The sequence below is a fragment of the Neopsephotus bourkii genome, unplaced genomic scaffold (genome assembly GCF_033783945.1).
Source record: "Neopsephotus bourkii isolate Nb327-2 ecotype Australia unplaced genomic scaffold, CSIRO-AGI_Nbou_v1 NB_1825, whole genome shotgun sequence".
Classification (NCBI taxonomy): Eukaryota; Metazoa; Chordata; class Aves; order Psittaciformes; family Psittacidae; genus Neopsephotus; species Neopsephotus bourkii.
In genome coordinates this window covers 10,528,116-10,549,927 of record NW_026902298.1, presented here as the reverse complement: position 1 = coordinate 10,549,927, position 21,812 = coordinate 10,528,116, and the positions used below count along the sequence as shown (strand labels likewise).

Below are 21,812 nucleotides of genomic sequence, written 5' to 3'. Positions count from 1 at the left end.
GTCCTAAAGACCAAGAGAATTGGGTCCTTGCAGAATTAGGACTAGTGGGGCCTTAGCAAGTTTTCTTCTTCATTTTTAATGTATCAGTTATGCAAAGACAAGAGTTGAAATTAGGTCTTGCTGAGATCCATTTCTCCCCATTAGCTCTGCAGAGCTAAGAACAACACCAATCTCTGCTTTGCTTAAGTTCAGAGTGCTCTAAGTTCAGCACTCCAATACTGACAGGGAGCAGTTCTGAAAGGGCCATTTGCTGTCTCTTGTATTTCCAGAGTAGAAACATGTTTTAATAGGAAAGGGGAGAACAGGAGCAGTGTCCACTGCCAGCAACAGACACAGAGCTCCAATCTGAAGCATTCCCTAAAGTTTTTACTAGTAGATGGGAAAGTAAGCAGTGAAGCTCTCATGAAGCAAATCATGGCAACTGTAGTCACCCTCTTTATGCCCTTTAAAGGTGACCTGATGCTGTGTCTTTGTCCCCTTGAGCCTCAAAGTATACCTCATCTATTCCAAGACTCCTTTCACGTCAGAAACCCCTCAACACAAAGCCTCAAAGTGTGCTGCTAGTGCTGGAACACTAGTGGAACCAGGGGTACTTCTGCAACCAGGAGCTAGCAATGAGGCAGCTCTGCTCTCTTCATGGGCATTGACTGTGAGCTGGCCGTCACACGACTCGCAGGTTGCCAGAGAACACAATCTGAACCAGATTCAGGCCAGAGGAGTCACTGCAGAAGTTAACGTGGCAGCTTCCAGGAAAGGGGAAACATAAATAAACCACAGACAGTGAAAATGAGCCAAAAGGGTCTCTGGGTTCCAACCCACCCATCCTCCCTCTCCAACCACAACAGCACAGCTGCCCAAGCTCCTTGCTCAAAGGCAGTCCCAGTCTCTGGGCCCCTTGCAAGAGGAGCTGGTCTCTGTGCCCTTCCTTGCCTAGCAGGCAGAGTCTTGTCTGGTTTGTGCAGAGCAGAGGCTAAGGAGGGTACGAGCATCCCCAAAGTCACGTGTACTTTAGACCTCGCTCTCGGTGGAGGGCTTGCGTTGGTGTTTCCAGCCTGTGTCTGGGAGCGAGCCCCGCCGCTCTGGAGTGGCTGCTGCTGTGTTAACACTGCTGCATTCAGACTGTTCCTCCTGTAGCAGCTGCTCAGTTTCGGTGTCATCCAGTGAGCCAGAACTAGCCTGGATGGAGACCGTGTCTGTCTTCATGCAGACGTGGTCCCGCAGGATCCCTCCTCGTGAGCTCCGAATCTGCTTAAGGTCATCCCACTCGGAATCATCACCGGATAAAAGGCATATCCCCTCCACAATCTTGATCTTCTCCTTGGTGTAGCTGTGGTCAGGAGCAGTCTAGGGAGCAGACAGATGAATGAAACAATACATATATGGAAAAAACATGGCGAAGAGCAAAGCAGAGCTAGGATGTAGACAGTGAAGCAGACAAAAGGTTGGACCTCCATAAAAACAGCCACTGGGCTTGGACTATCACAGTGGCAGAACCCATTCTAAGCTTCCCATCAGTCCTTCACCACTGCCAGACGAGTCCTCCCTGCAAGAGCTCTCATTCCAAACTCCAGGAGCCTCCAAATCATGGAAGGGGAATAAGGATGAGCTGTCTCTTCTAATTCAACTATATCTATTTCCCAAACAGCAGGGAGTAAGAACAGCACTGAGCCTAAAAAGGAAGGGAAAAAAACCCCAACAAAATGGGAAGCAGGAAAAGCCAGAAGACTTCATGCTAAGAGTAGACAGGGAATCAATTCTAGGTTTGCAATATCTTTATATCTGAGCCATTCCAGATTTGCCTCAACTGAAATACCACTGTTGCATCTGAGTCTCACAGCGATACAGGGCAAGGAGATTATAGGGAAACAACAAAAATGATCAGAGGCTAAAGGGACCACACTGAGATTGAAATGGCTCACCAACAAACAGGGAGCATTAGAACATCTGATCTATCCCGGAGGAGAAAGTGGACAAGGAAATATGCATCTGGGTAATATCTAGGAGCAGCAGCAGAATTAAGAGAAAAGTGGAAAGGATTTAGATTGCCAGATAAATAAACCCAAGTTATCCTTAGTAAATAAAGACTAAAACACAGGAAAGTTTGAGAAATCTATTGGACAATACCTTTGGAAAAATAAAAGCAGGGAAAACTCTCCTCTGTATAAGTCTTGCTGTGTCCCTGCTCAAGGAAGTAAGTGATCTACCAGATCATTATGAATAGTCCTACAGAAATTATCTTTTCCAAATCTCACACACTGAGTATGAGTAGCCAAAGCCAAGAGCGAAGGATCTGCCACAGAAAATTACCTACGCTTTCTTGACAGACAGTAGAGCTGAGACATAAAAGCAGGGGAGAAAACAAGAAGGAACAATTAGTATGGGACAGTGCTTGAGCCACACAACAGAGCTTGAGTGAGGGAGGCAGGATCAAACACAGAGCAGTGATACCTGATGTGAGGATGTGGACGGAAATCAGAAGAGGGAAGATGAGAAGCTATCTGAGTGATAGGAAAGCTTCTGAGGAGAGAACAGAGGAGAAATGAAGTGCTGCAAAGTATCATATCAAACCCTCTCCATCCTCTCCAGGGCAGATGTCTGCAGGGCCTTTAAAATGCTTCATTAAGTAAGGGCTCCAGTTTTCTCCCTATCCCACCCCTTCCAGGCAGTGCCCAGCCAGGAGCCATGTTCTTGTTACCAAAGCCCTTCTAGCTGCCTGGTTCCCTGGTGACTTTCCAAAGCAACCTTGGTGCCACAGTCACCAACTCAGACTGTGTCCAGGGAAGACAATTCCCTTTGACTCCTGGTACTCTGAGGGGCAGCACCCAGTGCAAATGAAATATAAGACACTGGAAGTTGGGAAGAAGCAGAGAGCTGAAGACAGGTCTAATTCACTACAGCTCAGTGGGAGGAAGTGCTGCTGGGTCATCTCCATAGAAATCTGAGCAATTCACTCCAGCTGCCCACCTACATCCTAAAAGTCGATGCTGACAAGTTGCAACACTCACAAAGGCCTGTAATACTCAACAGCAGCTTGAACTGGACTCCTGTGTCCTCAGCAGCAAAACTCTTACCTCTTTCTTATAGCACAACTGGTTGTACATGGTTGGTTTGGGAACTGCTTCAATCTTCACCTCTTGGGTAGATGTCCGATACGAGGGATTACTGTAGGTGAGGTTCCCCAGGCCAGGGTCCGTGAACTTGGACTTATTATGCCTAGAGGAAGAGAGACGTCAGGAAAGACACGGGGCCCTACTGCCAGGATCCAAACCTCCCAAGTGCTTGGGCAGGGGAAAGCTCCAGCAATCTTCACTGTCCCTCAGAGAGGGAATGCTGGCTTCACCTGGCTCTTCAGCTACCTGTATAGCACTGCCAAGTAATCACAAAAGCTGTACTGGCAGTAACTGGTGAAGCTATCTGTGAATTGTCTCGCATCCCTGTCCATCACTCATGAGGTCTCTACAGAAAATTTAGCCATTAAGGGTTCAAATATTAGAGCTGCATGCCCTGCACAGGGCTGAAACCTTGCAAATCATATCATTAAACACTGCTTCCAATGGGGAATAAAGGGATTGTAAGTGACAAAGATGAAGTGCTTTCAGGAGCTTTCTTCTCCTACGACCCTCACTTTTAATGTTGGCCAAGAAAGGGGGAAAAAGATCACTTACCTATATATAATTAAAGCAGCAATAAGCAGCAAAATAAACAAGATGCTGAGAAGACCTCCAATGATGTAGCTGACATGCAGTCCTTCTCCTGAGAATTAAACAGCAAAGGTAATTTATGCACTCGTCTTCACTTCCATTGGATAACACTGACCTGGTGTAACACCTAATACAGGGATTCTATACCCTACAGAAGTATGTAAAGTACAAGTCAGGACACCAAGGTTCAGCAGAGGTTTGGCTTCAGATGAAACCACCCTTATGATAACCCTTCCTCCCACCCAGGCCCCAGCAGACCAAGGAGCATCAAGATGTTTGTAATGTGGCTGGATAATGATGAGTTAGACCCCTTTGCTGACAAGTTACTCCTGCTGTGGGAAACAATTACTCGTCAGCCATCCTCAACCAAACACAAAGGGAATGGTAAGGAAGAGTATCATTAATGGGAAGAGCCCAGTGGATGAGATATGAGATGAAGGAAAACTTCTTCAAACTAAAGTGCCCTTTGGAAAACTCCCCATGGAGGCTAATGAATGTGTATGACCAATGTTCATCCTTAGGCACACTTTGCTCTGCTCAGAGGACATCTGAAGAATTCAAGTCTGAATTCTGAAATTTGAGTTTCAGACACTGTGGACTGGAAGGCAATGGGCACATCTGGAGGAAAAAAACTGGTGGAAAAAAGAGTTGAAGAAAAGGAACTCACCCATGGTTGCCAGCACTGCCTCATTGGCATGGGTACACAAGCCTCGCCTAGCATCTTTGTCAGAGCAGCTGAAGGACAGAAGGACAGTTAGTTACTGGAAGCAGCATCAACAGTATCAAAGGCACCAAAAGACAGGATGACACTGGGTAGCACTGATATCTCTTCCATTTCCATTTCCAGTTCAACAAAGGGAGCCTTCCTTTCTCCTCTTCAGTATTCTGTACCCAGAGGAGAGGGGACTACATATATGGGGAGAGGGTGGTGTGGGTGTATGTATCAGTCGCAGGTCTGCAATATCTTTATGTCCCAAGTCATTCTAGATTTGCCTCTCAGGTACACAGGTGTACACATACACTAGAGCACAGATTTCAGCATCAGTGCTGCAGCAAAAATCATAACATCCTAACATCAGCACAAAGATCCTTCTGTCCAACACCTCATACCCAACAAAGTAGAAGCTTTCCCTGTAAATAAATAACCCAGCCAGAACTTCCTTTGTTTTCCTGGGCGGTAGAAATAGCAGGCTGCAGGGAATTTACAGAAGGTCTCTTAAGTACCTGCATTGTAACTGGGATGTTAGAGCTGCAAAGGTTCTGTTCTGCCCCAAAGAAGCTATTCCTTTGTGATCAGAGCAGAACCACTTCCTCAGACATCTGAATCAGGTTTGAGTTCTCCCAGTAAATTAAATGAACAGCCTCCCTCCTCCTCCTTTCAGAAATAAGTTGTCAAAATTAGGAGTTAAAAAAAAACCAACTATCAACTGAATTAGTGGTCTCAGGAGGATTTTAACACCAGCACAGTCAGGCTAGACAACATTTCAATAGAACAGACAGAAAGATCTCTGCACTTCTTTCTTGCCAGCTCAACAGTGTTCTGCATTCTTTATCAGAATGGTTTTCCCATTAGGAATGTGAAGTCTGGAGCTGGAATGGCCTCTTTTGGCTAGGGACAGGTATTATTTGGATGATGACAACCAGAGGGGGCTTACATGTTGCACCTTGTACAAGCTGTAACTTTCACACCCCAGTTCCAAGGGAACAAGAGCACTTACTTTCCTTCCACTGCAGGCGTGAGAGGTTTGGTTGTTGAAGTACCTACTCTGCCAGGTGGTGTCTGACTTCTCTCTCTCACACTGGTGGGTTCAGGACCAAAGGGCACCACACCAGGAACTAGAAGAGAGAAAAATAACCAGAACCTCAACTTTGTGGGACAGATGAACAAGTCTGGTAAGCTATAGATTGTTTCTGAAATGGCCCAGATGAGTAGCTTTCCCATCTCAAACCCAGTCTGTCAGCAGAAAAGACAGAAGAAGGCTTTATTGCTCACAACCTCCTTATTTCCAATATATGAAGTTTTATACACTGGAGAGCTTTGGAAGCTATTACCCCTTTGACACTCAGTAAACTCACTGGTAGAACAGGGCCGCCCATCTGGCTCATCTGGACACGCGCAGACAAAGTCAGAAGCTCTGGCAAAGCAGAGGTGGGTGCAGCCTCCATTGTTCACTCCACAAGCATTAGAACCTGGAAGGAACAAGCAGCTTTCTAAATACATTGCATTGACCAGGTAGGAGCTCAGAGTAACAACCCTATCTCCTGCTCAGCCAGAGACGCTTCCTGGCACGTGCTCTTCATCTGACTGTTAAGAAAGTGATGACAATAGTCAGACACTGGTAGGATTAAGGCAGTCTTGAAAGGAAGGCACTGGAAATCATTAGACAGGAACCCAGTCAGCACAGCTGCAGAGACTAAAACCCAAAAAGCTCACATTCTTCTGTTTTAACACAATGTCAGATGAACAACGCAGAAAGTGACATTAGCTAATCAAAGCTGTAACAGAACACTACTAAGAAGTACTTGACTGAAATGTCATAGGCAGACATGGAATGTGCACAGGGAAAACGCATTAACAGTCTGAGAAAGGATTCTGTCTTGACACCTACAGTAGCACAGTTGTTAGACATCCTCCTGTCTGCAATTAGCATTTGCCTGAATCAAGGTACTCCTATTTACCTGTCTGTCTCTGAGGGGAAACCACAATGATATCCATCAGTCCCTCAACATTGGCCAGGACTGTCTCTTTGTTCCGCCCTGAGTATTTGTCCACTCTCTGGATAGATTTGGTTTGCCAGTCAGTCCAGTATATCCACCTATCCTGCTGCTCAGGGAGACAGCAAAGAAAAAGCACAGCCATTAGCATGGTTAGCCACGAAGACATAGGATATCCACAAAGAACCATCCCAGTGGCAGAAAGCCCCAGACAAAGGCCTTTTCAACCCCTTCCCCTTCTACCATAAAGAAAATGACCATCTACACCCCACAGGAGTTCGGACAAACTTCCTTTGTTAGCTCCACTGAAGAGTTAAGTACTGTCCCCTCAGCTATCTTGGTTTCCCCAGACTGTATCAGTTCCCTGTCCCCAAGCCCCACTGTCCAAACTCATCAACACACCGGGGAGAACGGCGGCAGCAGGAAAATCTTCTTACCTGTGTCAGAGCAAAAGGATGTGACACTTGGCTGACCAACACTTGCCGTAGCTTCCCATGGAGATCACAGCTCTCTATGCGATCAAGATGCGCATCCACCCAGTAAATCCTGGAGGAACACGGAAAGAGGTGAGCTGCCATCTATACACTCCCCTTTCACTTTGTAGTCAAGATGGATCAGACAAAAAGCAAACCCAAACCCACAATGCTACTCATAAGCCAAGCTAAAAAACTTCATTACATCCCTTAAACCTATTCAAACAGAAGACAATCTTTCACCTCCTGGTGTCATAATCCAAAGTCAATCCATTGGGCCACCCTAGGTCAGTGTTAATCAGGATTTTACGTTCAGAGCCATCCAAGTTTGCCCGTTCAATTTTAGCAATGTGACCCCAATCTGTCCAGAAGAGATACCTGAAGAGATAAAATTCAAGTATAAGAAGAAAAGACCATTTAGCCTAAGGGAAGTTTCAGTTGTGAATTAAACTGCCATTAACCGATTCTTCAGGTTCAAAGATCATGTGGCCTGTAGCTTGCTTTTTCCAGCTACCTGCTCAACCTTCAAATTCACTGTTTGCTTGATTATGTCTGTCACTTAGAGCCAGCCCCTTGCTGGTACCTGCAGATCCAAATGGCACATCTCTCCTTCATCCCACAACTCCCTCTTCAATCTGCCTCTGCACAGCCCTTCTCACTGCCCCACCAGTACCCCATACTTACCCCTTCTTGGGAAAGACAGCAATGGCTCGGGGCTCATCCAGGCTGTTATTGATCAGCACTTTCCTGGAGCTTCCATCCAGCCTAGCTACTTCTATGGTATTGCGTCCTGTGTCTGTCCAGTAGAGGTTCCTGGCAACCCAGTCCACTGCCAGGCCATCTGTAGTCTTCAAACCCTGGCCAATAACAGTTTCCATGTTGCTGCCATTCAAATCAGACCGCCTGGATGGAAATCAATGACAAATGGCCATGAGGAATGGCAATCTCCCACACCTCCATCAACCACAGGGCCACCTCATACTGCTACCTCCCAAACACCTTTTCTCCCCAATAGTCTCCAGCAGGTTAAACACACCTTCAGTATTTGGATCAGCGATACACATGATGCTGTGTACCAAAGACAAGGTGTAAGCACTGGCATACTGACATCATCTCGGTCTCCCCAGCTTACTGGCACACTCCACAGCTCACGGTGGCACAACCAGCACAAGCAGCTGGGTAACCTGGGCACTGGCCAAGCAGATGACTGGCACCCACCTGATGACATCTAGAAATACATCTGTGTAGTAAATCTTGCCATCCACACTATCATAGTCCAGAGAAATGACGTTGTTCAGCTCAGGGACAGGGATGTGCACATCTGTGTGGTCACTGGTATCCAGAGAGATGCGACGGATGGAAGCACGGCTGGAGAAAAGTAGGTAAGTCTCTGGAGAAGAGTCACACGTCTGCTCATCTCTCTTCAGCTGGATGCCAGTGGGGCAGGCGCAGGAGAAGCCAGTGGGGTGAGGCAAGCAAAGGTGGGAGCAGCCACCATTATGAACTCCACATTTATTGAAGCCTTTAGAAATAGGGAAAGTTTAATGATCTCACAGAGCAAAGGTTTATTTTAAAGGCTATATACATGCACAACTTGCTGGTAGCTGAGTTCATCCTAACCATCCCAGCCTTGCTACAGCCGTTCATACAGAGACTGCCTCCTTCCCCTTCAAGATTCATGGTGGATATGGGCTTGGCTGGGCAAGGTGATCAGGAATGCATAGAAGGGGGAGCATTAGGAGCAAAATCTTGACCTGCATTCTTTGCTGATCAGAGCTTTCCCATGTAAAAAGGAGCAACCAAATGCTGATAGATTCACACAACTGCAGTCTAGCTTTATTATTGCTGCAAATGGTAATGCTGACAGAAAGATCCAACCCTGTGGGGAAGCAGCGTGACAATGCACCAGAGGCCAGGCTGACAAAGAAGCTTCTGTTTCAACTTAGCTCACACAGTGGCAAGTAAACAAAGGCATCAGAGAAGCCTGCTCAAAGTGCCTGACATATTAGGGTCATATCTTCTTCTTTTTAATTGAAAAACCCCCAACATCTCTTTACTAGGAGGGGATAAACCCAGCAGAGAGGTGCAGGGAGTGGGAAGAAGACAGCAGGGACATAACGGCTTGAGTTTTGGTTAGCTTTAAGCTATATTGTAAAGTTATACTGTCAAGGGTGATGTTCTGCTGTTAGGAGCCACAGGAGAAGCAGCACAGTTTTCTGTAGAAGCATGCGTTGGGGAAATTCCAACAAAATGAAGCCACAGCACAAAGCAACTCCCACTGATAAGCAAGGAGGCAAGATGGGGTTGTACAGGATCCCCAGACAGTCACATAAGGAATCCAACTCTGGCACAGAATAGCTGGAGAGCATGATGTATATTATGAACAACTAAAGAAGCAGAGATTTTCTAGAGGGAAGTGGCAGATGGGAAGATGAAGCCTTCAACGGTTGAGAAAAAGAGACTAGAACTTGAAATCAGGTTTAAACCAGCATAAGAGGAATCAGTGCCTTCTGCAGTTAAAAAAGGGAAAGTGTCCAATGCCAGTAAACTCTGATGAAGCCTAATAGGGCATGACTCATTCAGTTGTCCTAAGAAAGTGGCTCTGCTGTGTGTGAGAATGAGGTTGTCAGTGCAGCCCAGTGAAGGAAATGGGATGAAGGGGGGAAAAGACATGCAGTAATAAGCAAACATCAGACCTATGGAGCTGGATATTAAAGGGAGAAGTGCAAAACCAGTTAAACAAGGGGAAAAAAAGAGAAGAAAAGCTGATTTTTGAGCAGTTACTCTATCACTCATGCTTTACACCAAGCAACTCTCTTCAGTGACAGCTCTAAGGGCTACCCTAGTTACCACAGACACCCACTGGTTTGGGAGCAGCCAAGCAACTCACCCAAGGGCCGTGCCCTATCAACAGCTTGAATGTCCATGAGGCCAGGCAGGTTTGCCCTCACCAAGATGACATTGGCACCAGTGTCCTTGTCAGCCCTGTGAATGCTGCGAGTTTGCCAGTCAGTCCAGTAGATGTAAGAGTCCAGCAAAGTGAGGCCATAGGGATGTTGCACTGGGGACAGCAACGTGTGGCGGTTCGCACCATTGAGGTCTGCAGCCTCAATCCGCTAAATAAAGAAGTAAAACATCAGCTCCGTGATCAAAACACCGATCCTCTTGCTAGCAGTTACTAGTTTGAGTGGGAAACAGAGGCTAAACAAGTGATGTTACTCAAGTACACCCTCCCAATACACCCAGAAAAGCTTATGTTCCCCTCTCTCTTTTGATAGCTTGCTCAAGAGCTTTAAAACAGCCTCCAGGCTACCAAAGACACAAGAATAAACCCTGCTTAAGAACAGAATCAGACCTCAGTGTGAGCATCAGCCCAGAGCAGCTGGGATCCAGCCTTATCCACTGCCAGTCCATTAGGCCAGCCCAGGTTGTTGCTGATCAACACCACACGTCCAGAGCCATCCATTCCAGAGCGTTCCAGCTTGGCATTCTCACCCCAGTCTGTCCAGTACATATACCTGGGGAAAAGCCAGCAACTATTATGGAAACAGAAGTCAAAAGTCCTGTTCTAACCCCTAGATAGCCTCTTGACAACACTGACCCCATCTCATGGTATAAAGCTATTGCCCGGGGGCTGTCCAGGTTCTGCCAGACCAGGACTTTCCTCATGGAGCCATCAAGGTTGCCCACTTCAATCCGGTTTGTTCCTGTATCTGTCCAATACATCTTCCTGCCAATAGCATCCACAGCCAGCCCATCAGTAGTCAACAGACCTGAGAAAACAGAAAGGTGTATTGGTATCCTCCCAGCTTAGCCAGGAGTTCTGGTATTCCCCTTGTGCACCTCATGAGGCAGACGCTTTAGCTTTGCTTGCCCTTCCACTGAAGACTTAAGAGATTATTCTAGCAAGGTACCAGAGAACCACTCTTTTCATGCTGCATGGGGGCAGGAGGCTCCCAGTCCAAACTCTCTCTTACCTGTAGTGATGATGTCCTCAAACTGTGAGCCATCAAGGGCAGCCCGGCTGATTTTCCGCAGTGTGCTGTCTGACCAGTAAACCTTTCCTGGGTGGAAGGAGAAAGAAACTTCTAAGAAGCCCAGAACAAAACCAAACCCCAACAACCAAACAGTAGAATCATAGAATAGTTAGGGTTGGAAAGGACATTAAGATCATCCAGTTCCACCCCCCTGCCATGGGCAGGGACACCTCACACTAAACTATGTCACCCAAGGCTTCGTCCCGCCTGGCCTTCAACACCATGGGTGGAGCATTCACAGCTTCTCTGGGCAGCCCATTCCAGTGCCTCACCACCCTCACAGTAAAGAACTTCTTCCTTATATCCAATCTAAATTTCCCCTGTTTAAGTTTTACCCGTTACCCCTTGTCCTATCACCACAGCCCCTGATGAAGAGTCCCTCCCCAGCATCCCTATAGCCCCCTTCAGATACTGGAAGGCTGCTATGAGGTCTCCATGCAGCCTTCTCTTCTCCAGGCTCAACAGCCCCAACTTTCTCAGCCTGTCTTCATACAGGAGGTGCTCCAGTGCCCTGACCATCCTCGTGGCCTCCTCTGGACTTGTTCCAACAGTTCCATGTCCTTTTTATGTTGAGGACATCAGAACTGCACACAATACTCCAGGTGAGGTCTCACGAGAGCAGAGCAGAGGGGCAGGATCACCTCCTTCGACCTGCTGGTCACGCTCCTTTTGATGCAGCCCAGGATACGGTTGGCTTTCTGGGCTGTGAGCGCACACTGAAGCCGGCTCATGTTCATTTTCTCATCAACCAACACCCCCAAGTCCTTTTCCACAGGGCTGCTCTGAATCTCTTCTCTGCCCAGCCTGTAGCTGTGCCTGGGATTGCTCTGACCCAGGTGTAAACTCCTTAAAAGTCAGATCCAGGTCTGCCTACCAGCTAGCACCATTCAAAACAGGAATTATCAGCAGCATAAGACTATTAAGTTAGAGTGATAGCTAGATGACAGCTAATATTTTCCTATCTGGACATTCCTTTCCTAACTAGAAAGGAATATCTGCAGCACATATGAGACAAAAAACCTACACAAATTTACAACCTACAGTAAGATCTGCACCTGGGTCTTTATTCAGATGTTTAGATAGGAAGTCACTTGTTGCCTTTCAAACAGTCAGATACATTAAGAAGTTCAGACCTTCACGAGGATCCACTCCAATTGCAATGGTGTTCTTCATGGTGACATTGACTGAGACAACAACATCTGCAAAGTAGGGAATATCCAGAGACACCATGCGGATGTCAGTCCTTCTGGCAAAGATCAGAAAGCTGGTCATTCCTGCAGAGAGGTGAAAATGGACAGGTATCAGTGAGGAACGAGTTCAGCCAACTGCAGGCATCATCAACTGAACATTCTGAAGGTGACATCCACTTCAGTGGAAAAGGGAAGTCTCAGACACATCTCAGCTTATGGGGACTCCAGGTACAAAAGCTTTACTGAGCGTTACTGAAAGCTTCTTTACATCCATATTGAAAATGAGGGACTCATAGAAATTACTTCTGCTCATATAGAAATGGGAATTAGAAGTCATTTTTTTCAGCTAAGGAAAAGAGTGGATATACCATGGCCTGAAGTCAAGTGTCTTCCTCAAACAGAGGGTCCATGGCAGGAATGTGTACAGACCTTACAGAATATAGCACCTTGTAGATAAAAAAGAATCTCCCTCAAGACTGAAGCACAAATAGGGAAAAATGTGACATCTGCTTTAGCTGCCCAGCATAATTTCAAGACATATTTGTTCTGCATCAATCCAGTATCAGTAAGTTTCTTCATAGTAATTCTAACTTGAAGGTACAGGAATCAAATGGGTTTTCCAGGGGATAAAGCAGATAAGCACATCAAAGTGAACTCTGTTCTCTAACAAGACAGGAGCAAAAGGCAGCTGTGATACAAAACTTCAGTGAGAACCCTACAGAAAGGACTAACCAGGGGAGCAGGTCTTGCCATCAGATTGCAGGTTGATCCCAGTAGGGCAGGTACAGCTGTAGCCTTTTGGAAGAGGTGCCAAGAGGCACAGGTGACTGCAGCCTCCATTGCCAACTTCACATGCTGTATGTACTATAGGAAAGAGGATGAGAAATCCATAAGCCAGTAGCACAAGCAAAAAAAAAGGGGGTGTAACAGTTACAGAAATGCATTCTAGAATGCCCTTAAATACCAAGCCAAGAGTTATTCTCACGCTCTCATATCCCACCCAGAGATTTAAGGCACTGAGGGCTGACAGACAGGTCAGCTCCTTGCAGGAGAGCTGTGCCATATACCAGAGCCTGAGCAAGGCTCAGTGTGGCTTGGGGTGAGCTCCGTACCTGCTGGCCTGTGTCGGTGGAAAACATGAATATCCATAAGATTCTCCAGGTTGTCCTGCAGCGTTTCCCGAGCCTGCCCAGTCCTTCTGTCTGCACTCTGGATGCTTTTGGCCTGCCAGTCTGTCCAGTAGATTCTCTCGCCATAAAGAGTAAGTCCAAAGGGGTGAGGCAGATTGCTCCCAATCAGCACCTGGGGAGATTACCCCCAACCCCCAAGGAAACATTACTAAGAAGTCACTAAGGGGACTTAGTTGCGCCCTCTCCACATCATAATGCAGAGTCACAGCAAAAGGAGAGTGATGGGGCAACATCAGCCCTCAAAAGGAGGCTCCCCTCAAATACAGTCTGCACAGGGAGCTCTTCTCTCCCAGTGAAAGCAGCCCAGCAATGCCTTGATTCGGAGATGTCACTTTCAACTGGAGAAAGAGGCAGGGGCCATCAGAACTCTGCTCTAGGACTTATACCTCCGGCTCCCAGACACCCTCCTCAGAAATGGCTCCCTTACCTTCCTGTTGCTTCCATCCAGATTGGCATACTCGATGGTCTTCATGCCTGCATCTGCCCAGTACAAGCGTTGTGACTCGTAGTCAATGGCCAGGCCATTAGGCCATGTCAGGTTGGAGGAAATGATCACCAGGCGGTTTGAGGCATCCATACCAGCACGCTCAATCTTGGGGCTGGCTCCCCAGTCAGTCCAGTACATGAACCTGAACACAAGCCCAGACAGAAGTGAGTGCCCACATTCCTTCACTGCCACTGCAGTCAGGCAGTGCCAGAGAAGCAAGGGAGCCTGGCGCCTTCAGGCCCTAGCAGGAAGCAGCACTGGGTTAACATGGTACTTATGTTCAGCCTTGGGTTCTTGTACCTAAGGATCATACTCAAATGTATATACCTTCTACTGCCCATGGGATGGCCTAATTACAACAAGGAGGAAAAAGTTCAAGATAATAGTTCAAGCTCTAAAAATTAATCAATTATTTACCAGTCTCCACTATTGGCTCTTTATACTCTTGCTGCATTGGTCTTCCAGTAACCCATTCAAGGAACGAATAGCATGCCTTTATTCAATACCTTCAGCATTTCTAAAGCAATGGCTGGAAAGCTTTTTCCTATTCACCCCATCCCCAGCTCCATAAGGTCTTCTGATTCAGAAGCAAAATCTGTTATTGAAACCATTTGCTTCTGTTACTCTACTCAGGTTTGCTGTCCATGCCACACCTGATCCCTCAATACTCTGAAAGAGTGGTTTGAGGCCAAGAGGCCACAACTGTGCTTGGCATCAACAGTAATTCACCCCATGGCAGGGGGGTTGGAACTAGATGATCTTAAGGCCCTTTCCAACCCTAAGTATTCTATGATTCTATGAGGACATCCTTCTGACTGAACTCTGGTTGATAAGCAGAGAGCCTAAACACAACTCCAACACAGATGTGAAATAAAGAAACAGAAAGGATCTAGATGGCCTCACTCGCAATAGGTTGTGTACCACATCTTTAGTTATGTCCCCAGAACAACCAAATAAAAAGTCCAGCCAGCTCCTGCAAGCCCTACAACATAACAAGCAATTATCCCTGCTTATCTTGTTCCACTAGCATCCAAAATTTCAGTCTTTGGCAGGATGGAGAACAATGGCACCACAGAAAGACAACTGCACAAAACCAAAGAACCTGAACTTGTTTAGACATGTGAGAATCACCAAGTCATTCCAGCAGAAAGAATCTCTCACCCTCCAACAGGATCCACCACGATATCTCTTGGTCTGTCTAGGTTCTCCCATATCAGAACAGTTCTCATGGTCCCATCTGTGTTGGAGACTTCTATCCGATCTGTTCCTACAGAAGTCCAGAAAGAGAATAAGAGATCAAAGTTCTTGTGATTTCAGAGATCTAAGGCAAAAAACATCCATATAACAATGCATTTTTTTTTCTCCATACATCTTTTCACAGGTGGAAGATAGGCAAGAAACGTGGCTCAAAGTGTCACCTGCCATTAGACCTCTCAAGTCACCTCTATGGCTGTCACTGATGCAGAGTCCTGTATGAATGTAAACCACCTCTTTCCTAAGCCTCAAGGTATCTATGTGGGCACAAGAGAACAGCTAAAAAAGAATCACCCCCCTTAGATCTATCTGAACTGTGACTTTCCAGCAGGGACCATCCTCCAAATACTTCCTGCTGCACCCTGAGATACACTGTTGGAAGACAGGCAAATGCACAGAAACACAAGGCAACAGTTGTGCTTGACTTTTACTACAACCCTTTCTACAGAATTAGTACTGGGGATACTGCAAAGAGAATTAAACTGAGGATTCTACCTCAACTCCCACTTTGTTAGAACGACACCAAAAACTCCATTTTTTGCTAGACAAAACCATGCAAACTTCAAATTAGACAGCACTACCCAGCTGATTTCCAGTTTTCATCAGTAACAAGGAAGACAGAAGCCTAGGGAAAGCAGAGGATCCCAGTACCTGCATCAGTCCAGTACAGCTTGTTGGTGACCCAGTCTATTGCCAGTCCAGCTGGACTTTCCAGGCTGGTGTCTACTACAACCTAAATAAAAACAAGAAAGAAAAAGTGCTTAGTGAGATTAGACCTTAAGGAGTAAGCACTTGGCCAGTGTGTTATGCATTCACTAACAGTGCTAACTTTCAAAAAGGCAAAAGCCCAAGCAAAGCAATGCCATACAAGCGAGTATTAAGGCCTCAGAAGTTCAAATTAATCTTCTATTTAGAGAAATATCTATTTTTCAAGTCTGTTCAAACTGCAACTCCAGACTTTCAACTCTTTTCCCCTGTGGCACGTTAGCCTAAGGACATGCGCAAGAAGCATTCCCAAGGAGCATGGCTCTTGTTCCAAATGTAGTACATAACAGAGGATTAAATACTTCTTCCTTTCAGATTTTAGGGGTACAACAAAGGAACTGGGAACAGCTCACAACTGCAACATGCTCTGTGTCCCAGTTCAAGGTTTGTCATACCAGGAACACGCACCAAACTTCATTTATGAAGTGTTCAGTGACCTCAGGGCTCTTCTGAGCCAGAACGAGGCAAACCAGTGAAGCTCCTTAGAAGACCAGTGTATCCCAGTGCCTTCAAATCTGATGCTCACAGAGTTTCCTGGCCAGATGACCGCCCCACGTAGTTAACACTGTACCTCCTGGCTCGATCCATCCCATTTTGCTCTGCTGATTGAGTCGGTGCTAACGTCTGTCCAGTAGACATAGTCATCCTTTGAGTCCCAGTCTAGAGCCACAGCGCTGCGAACATCAGCAAGGGGAATGACATCATCTGACAGGTCATCTGTGTCAAAGCTGATCCGACGGATGTCCATCCTTCGGGCAAAAAGCAGGAACTTGTCAAGACCTGATCAAAGGTCGAAAGGTCTTCTTTTAATTTCTCTAAGTTCAACAACACAGTGATAGACACAGACAATTCCCTGCTACAGCCAACCTTAACCACTTCCATCACCTCTCACTGGCAGGTCACAGCCCAGGATTTTACTGGTAGCAAAACATCACTGGGTGGGATAGGTGGGCAGGGGTGGGGACAGAGTAGTAGGGAGCTGTTTCCTGGGGGTAGCCTATGGTGGGGAAACAAAGTCAACCAAGGAACGGCTCAGACCTCCCTCAAATGAAATAGCCATTTGAGAATAGCTCCTGAGAATCTAGGAGACAGTTGGCCTAATTCTTCCACATGGCTGCAAACTGAGAGAAACTGTGGCAATTAAGAGGACTGGACTTTTTGTTCATCACTGACACAGCTCCTATGGGCATTCTAGGGAAACAATCAGCTGTGACAAGTAGAGTGGCACCAATAGCAGCCCTGAAATAAGGATGCAAAGTTGGAGTTTCTCTGGATCCCCACCCATCAAACTTAGTGAGGGCTTGCAGAACAGGGGAATGCATCAAGAAGGTGAAGAATCCTCCGGTGGGGCCCTCAATACTATTAACTCAGTCTATCCAGCTGCATCTCCTTGGAAACAACTTGATGCTGCTTTTACTCCCCTTGCCAACCAACCCTCTGCCACCCTCTGAACATCCGCGCATGCGGGCTGTGGTCCCACCTCACTTACTCTGGGCGCAGGCATGGCTGCTGGTCTTGCGGAAGCCCGTGGGGCAGGCGCAGGTGTAACCCTTGCTGCTCGGCAGGCAGAGGTGAGTACAGCCCCCGTTGTTGGCCCCACAACGGTTTCTCCCTGCTCAAGTAGCCAAAGACAAAAACAACCACGCATAAAGCAAAGAGTAAAGAGTATAAACACCAACCAAAGTGGCAAGAGCCTGTAATTTGTCTACCCAGAGGTTAATTGAGATTAAGGAAACATAAACTAAAGCACTAACTCCATTTGTAGGGCTCAACTTTAAAACAAAGCATTTAACTCAATTCAATTCTAGATTATGGCAACTAAAAAGGATTAAGGGAGGTGTCAGTCATTACTAGTGCCCATTTGCCGTTTATTCCCTCTCCCAAAACGGTTCTTAGCTAAAGAGGCCACAACTGTTTGCTACTGAAAAGTCTCCCCTTCCATATGGCAGCAGAGGGAGCTGTGGTAACACCTAACACCAGGTTACCAGGGCTGAACTGCCACATGGAGCAAGCTCTCCACCAGCTATGGACAGAGGTGGTGGCTGTGTCGACAGGCTGGGTTCAGGCCTGCCATCTCCCTGTTTTACAGGTGGTGGGTGACAGCAGGTCTTCTAGCAGCTAACATGGGTCTCTACCTTCTCTGCAGTTACCTGCTGGCTGGCGCTGAGGATGCAGTGTGTGGATGTCCATAGGGAAGTGCAGTTTGTTGCGGATGATCTCCTGGTTCTTGCCTGTGAATTTGTTGGCACTGTTGATGCTCTTGGTGTGCCAGTCTGTCCAGTACAAACTGTCCTCAAACACAGTGATAGCAAATGGGTGTGGAAGGCCTGTAACAGACATCCAATACAGGGATATAATCAGGTCCAACAGGACTCAGGCTAGCAGGGAGATGAGGGAACGGTCTTTCCTCTGCTCATTGGGCCTTGCCACAGTCAACGTGGGCAACCCACCTTACACTAATACAACAGACAACTTCTCTCTCTTATCCACTAAACACTACGTAGCAAACCCCATCTCCCAGTGGTAACAGAATTCATCCCACAGTGAAAGGAGACAAGTACAGAAGCAGAAGCCACTGGCTCAGAGTAGCATTGTGCTACTGTTTTCTTTACTGGAGAGAGCACTCCCTGTACAAAGCTCCGTTACTTACCCTGGCTAATAACAGCCTTTCTATTCCGCCCATCGAGGTCAGCCCTCTCAATGACATGATGCTTGGCATCCACCCAGTACATTCGATGTCCTGCATAGTCAATGGTCAGCCCATTGGGCCAGAAGAGGTGTGTATCCGCAATGATGCGTCGATTAGAGCCGTCCATGTTGGAATACTCAATGCGGGGAGTGTTGCCCCAGTCAGTCCAGTAGATAGTGCTGAAGGATGCAGGGAGAGACAAGCTTTAAAACTCATGTCCCACATACTGCACCCACCATTACTCCCTATCAGGGCAAAACAGTTATCAGTCCTGTGACTTCGAGCATAAGACTGGGTTGCAGCCATGGGAGAAGTGTCAGCCAACATGGTAACACCCAATGCTTTCACACTGGTGAAACCTGAGGGGGTCAAAACAGGATTAAGGCTCTGAAAGCCTCAGCATTGCCAGGTTCCCCAAACCGGCAATATCAAATGAAAGCTTGAACCCAGAGCCTTTGTGACCAGAGATGGGATTTTCAATGGTCACCTGGAAGCACCTACATTGAGTGATCACTGGGGTCCTATGCTTTCACTCACCCCTCCATAGGATGTAGAGCAATGGCTCGTGGCTTCTCCAGGTTCTGCCACAACAGCACTTTCCTGTGAGTCCCATCCAAGTTTGCTACTTCAATTCGAGATGTCCCAGAGTCTGTCCAGTATAATTTGTCATGGATCCAGTCAATAGCAAGTCCACCTATCTCCAGGGGAGAATTAAGAGCAGAATGAAGACAGGAGCAGGATTTGCTCAGAACAGTAGTTCTCATAAGAGGCTCAATTCAATCCTCCTGTCTCTTCCCCCATCAGCCAAGATTAACTCCATGGGGATAGTGATCTAACCCCCATTCCATCCAGCCTCTCCCCTTGCTCAGGGAGATGCACTCCACTTTGAATGCTGGGTACCCACTTTTCTCCACTCACCCACCCATGCTCTCACATCATGCTCAGCCCTCAGGCTTTTGCCTTTTTCTGTGGTGACGCACCTGGGCTCTCCAGCCCTGTGGAAACCACCTCCTCCACATTGCTCCCATTCAGATTGGCCCTCATGATGCGATCCAGAGTGACATCAGACCAGAACACCAGCTCCTTGCTGTGGTGGAAGTCAAGGGCAATGGCATTTTCCAGGTTGTTCAGCAGCAGGGTGTACTCTGAGCGATGAGGCAGCACTTGTCGGATATCGATTCGATTGGCAAAGAGCAGCACTGGCTCTGGCCCTGAGAGCACATGGGAAGACAGCATTAGAGTACTTGTACAGGGTTCTGCCCAGCATTCCCTCTGCACCAAGTCCCAGAACATAGTTATGTGGTACTGGCAGCAAGAGATCAGCTCCCAAGCCTAAAACACTTCAGAGAGCTGTTTTCCCACCCTCAACACAGAGTCCTAACTCAAAGATGAGCAGTTTTAAGCCTTTTGGCAAACATTCACTCAGCAAGAAGCAATCATTCCGCCCTCACCTCAGCCTCTGAAACCATACCACTAGGCAGCCACTTGGCAGCTGGTTTACAGCTTCCTTTTCCTGTATCTATCACGTGGCCATACAAACACACAAGCTTTACCACATCTTCTGCCACAAACAAGACACAGTTAAAATCTGCCTGAGAGAGAGAGAAACTCAGCAGGTAACTCCATTGCAGAGGGAAAAACCCAAAACAACCACATAACCAAAAAAACCCCAGTGTCAACATCCTCCAAGGAGGACATGGACCTGTTAGCCACAAAATGACCAGTGAGCTCTGAAGCACCTCTTGTATGAAGACAGGCTGAGAGAGTTTGGCTTATTCAGCACAGGGAAGCCCTTAGAGCAGCTTCCAGTGCCTAAAGGGGATGAAAAGAAACCTGGAGAGGTACTTTTTGCAAGGGCCTGTAGGGACAGGATAAGGGGGAATGGCTTTAACCTGACAGAGCGGAGATCTGGGTTAGATATTAGGAAAAAATTCATTATTATGAGGATGCTGAGGCACTGGCACAGGGTGCCCCATCCCTGGCAGTGTTCAAGGCCAGGTTGGACGGGGCTTGGAGCAACCTGCTCTAGTGGAAGGTGTCCCTGCCTGTGGCAGGGGTGTGGAACTGGATGAGCTTTAAGGTCCCTTCAATCCAAACCATTCTGGGATTTCTTATGGATTTCATTAGCAGAATTCAAATGAAATCTTAATTCTGTAAATGGAATTTCTAATTTCTCAGCTCCTACATTTAGAGGAGCTGAGGAATAAAATTAAACAAGTGTACAAATGCCCTTAAAACCACCAGATGTCCATTCAGCAGCCACTCACAGCATTCAGGACTGGTGATCGGGATCAAGGGTCAAACCACAAGGAGACATGATACAACCTCACTGACTGGAAAGGTTAAGACACCTCTTGAGTAGAGACAGAGGCAGGTTTTGTCCCAGGATCTGGGTCACCAAGAATGACAAGGCACTAGGAAAAGGCAGCAAGGGCTGTCCTGCTGGCAGGGAAAGGTGTATCTTTGCTCGGTCAAAACCACACAGCTTTCATGGGCATACACCAACAACCTGGCCATATCTAAATACAAATCCAGGTCCTACACCTGGGTCGGAGCAATCCCAGGCACAGCTACAGGCTGGGCAGAGAAGAGATTCAGAACAGCCCTGTGGAGAAGGACTTGGGGGTGTTGGTCAATGAGAAAATGAACATGAGCCAGCTTCAGTGTGCGCTTGCAGCCCAGAAAGCCAACTGTATCCTGGGCTGCATCAAAAGGAGCGTGACCAGCAGATCGAAAGAGGTTCCTGCCCCTCTACTCTGCCCTCATGAGACCTCACTTGGAGTATTGTGTGCAGTTCTGGTGTCCTCAACATAAAAAGGACATGGAACTGTTGGAACAAGTCCAGAGGAGGCCACGAGGATGATCAGGGGACTGGAGCACCTCCTGTATGAAGACAGGCTGAGAAAGTTGGTGCTGCTCAGCCTGGAGAAGAGAAGGCTGCGTGGAGACCTCATAGCAGCCTTCCAGTATCTGAAGGGGGCATATAGGGATGCTGGGGAGGGACTCTTCATCAGGGGCTGTGGTAATAGGACAAAGGGTAATGGGTTAAAACTTAAACAGGGGAAGTTTAGATTGGATATAAGGAGGAAATTCTTTACTGTGAGGGTGGTGAGGCACTGGAATGGGCTGCCCAAGGAAGCTGTGAATGCTCCATCCCTGGCAGTGTTCAAGGCCAGGTTGGACAGAGCCTTGGGTGACATGGTTTAGTGTGAGGTGTCCCTGTGCATGGCTGAGGGTTGGAACTGGATGATATTACGGTCCTCTCCAACCCTAACTATTCTATGATTCTATGATTCTACTTCCTTATCCTC

General features: G+C 47.2%; 1 protein-coding gene across 3 annotated transcripts in view; it reads right to left on the bottom strand.

Annotated features, from left to right (window-relative positions):
- Positions 1 to 346: 346 nt before the first annotated feature.
- The window catches only part of LRP4 (LDL receptor related protein 4), an 82,040-nt gene continuing 60,574 nt past the window's right edge, over positions 347 to 21,812 (bottom strand). Inside the window, exons 12-39 of one of the 3 annotated variants that reach the window (XM_061343524.1) lie at positions 19,482 to 19,712; positions 19,039 to 19,195; positions 18,463 to 18,680; positions 17,963 to 18,139; positions 17,302 to 17,427; positions 16,384 to 16,592; positions 15,699 to 15,780; positions 14,955 to 15,060; positions 13,734 to 13,935; positions 13,229 to 13,418; positions 12,849 to 12,980; positions 12,060 to 12,200; positions 10,867 to 10,953; positions 10,491 to 10,662; positions 10,245 to 10,407; positions 9,780 to 10,005; positions 8,108 to 8,411; positions 7,574 to 7,792; positions 7,133 to 7,267; positions 6,854 to 6,962; positions 6,381 to 6,525; positions 5,778 to 5,891; positions 5,420 to 5,537; positions 4,369 to 4,436; positions 3,666 to 3,753; positions 3,072 to 3,213; positions 2,449 to 2,517; positions 1,208 to 1,344 (exon numbers count right to left, since the gene is read on the bottom strand). In XM_061343524.1, coding sequence (XP_061199508.1) covers positions 2,473 to 2,517; positions 3,072 to 3,213; positions 3,666 to 3,753; positions 4,369 to 4,436; positions 5,420 to 5,537; positions 5,778 to 5,891; positions 6,381 to 6,525; positions 6,854 to 6,962; positions 7,133 to 7,267; positions 7,574 to 7,792; positions 8,108 to 8,411; positions 9,780 to 10,005; positions 10,245 to 10,407; positions 10,491 to 10,662; positions 10,867 to 10,953; positions 12,060 to 12,200; positions 12,849 to 12,980; positions 13,229 to 13,418; positions 13,734 to 13,935; positions 14,955 to 15,060; positions 15,699 to 15,780; positions 16,384 to 16,592; positions 17,302 to 17,427; positions 17,963 to 18,139; positions 18,463 to 18,680; positions 19,039 to 19,195; positions 19,482 to 19,712 — 4,106 coding nt within the window. In that variant the 3' untranslated portion in view covers positions 1,208 to 1,344; positions 2,449 to 2,472. Of the gene's footprint in view, positions 1,345 to 2,448; positions 2,518 to 3,071; positions 3,214 to 3,665; positions 3,754 to 4,368; positions 4,437 to 5,419; positions 5,538 to 5,777; positions 5,892 to 6,380; positions 6,526 to 6,853; positions 6,963 to 7,132; positions 7,268 to 7,573; positions 7,793 to 8,107; positions 8,412 to 9,779; positions 10,006 to 10,244; positions 10,408 to 10,490; positions 10,663 to 10,866; positions 10,954 to 12,059; positions 12,201 to 12,848; positions 12,981 to 13,228; positions 13,419 to 13,733; positions 13,936 to 14,954; positions 15,061 to 15,698; positions 15,781 to 16,383; positions 16,593 to 17,301; positions 17,428 to 17,962; positions 18,140 to 18,462; positions 18,681 to 19,038; positions 19,196 to 19,481; positions 19,713 to 21,812 lie in introns of all 3 variants that reach the window. The other 2 variants (XM_061343522.1, XM_061343523.1) reach the window with 2 other exon arrangements.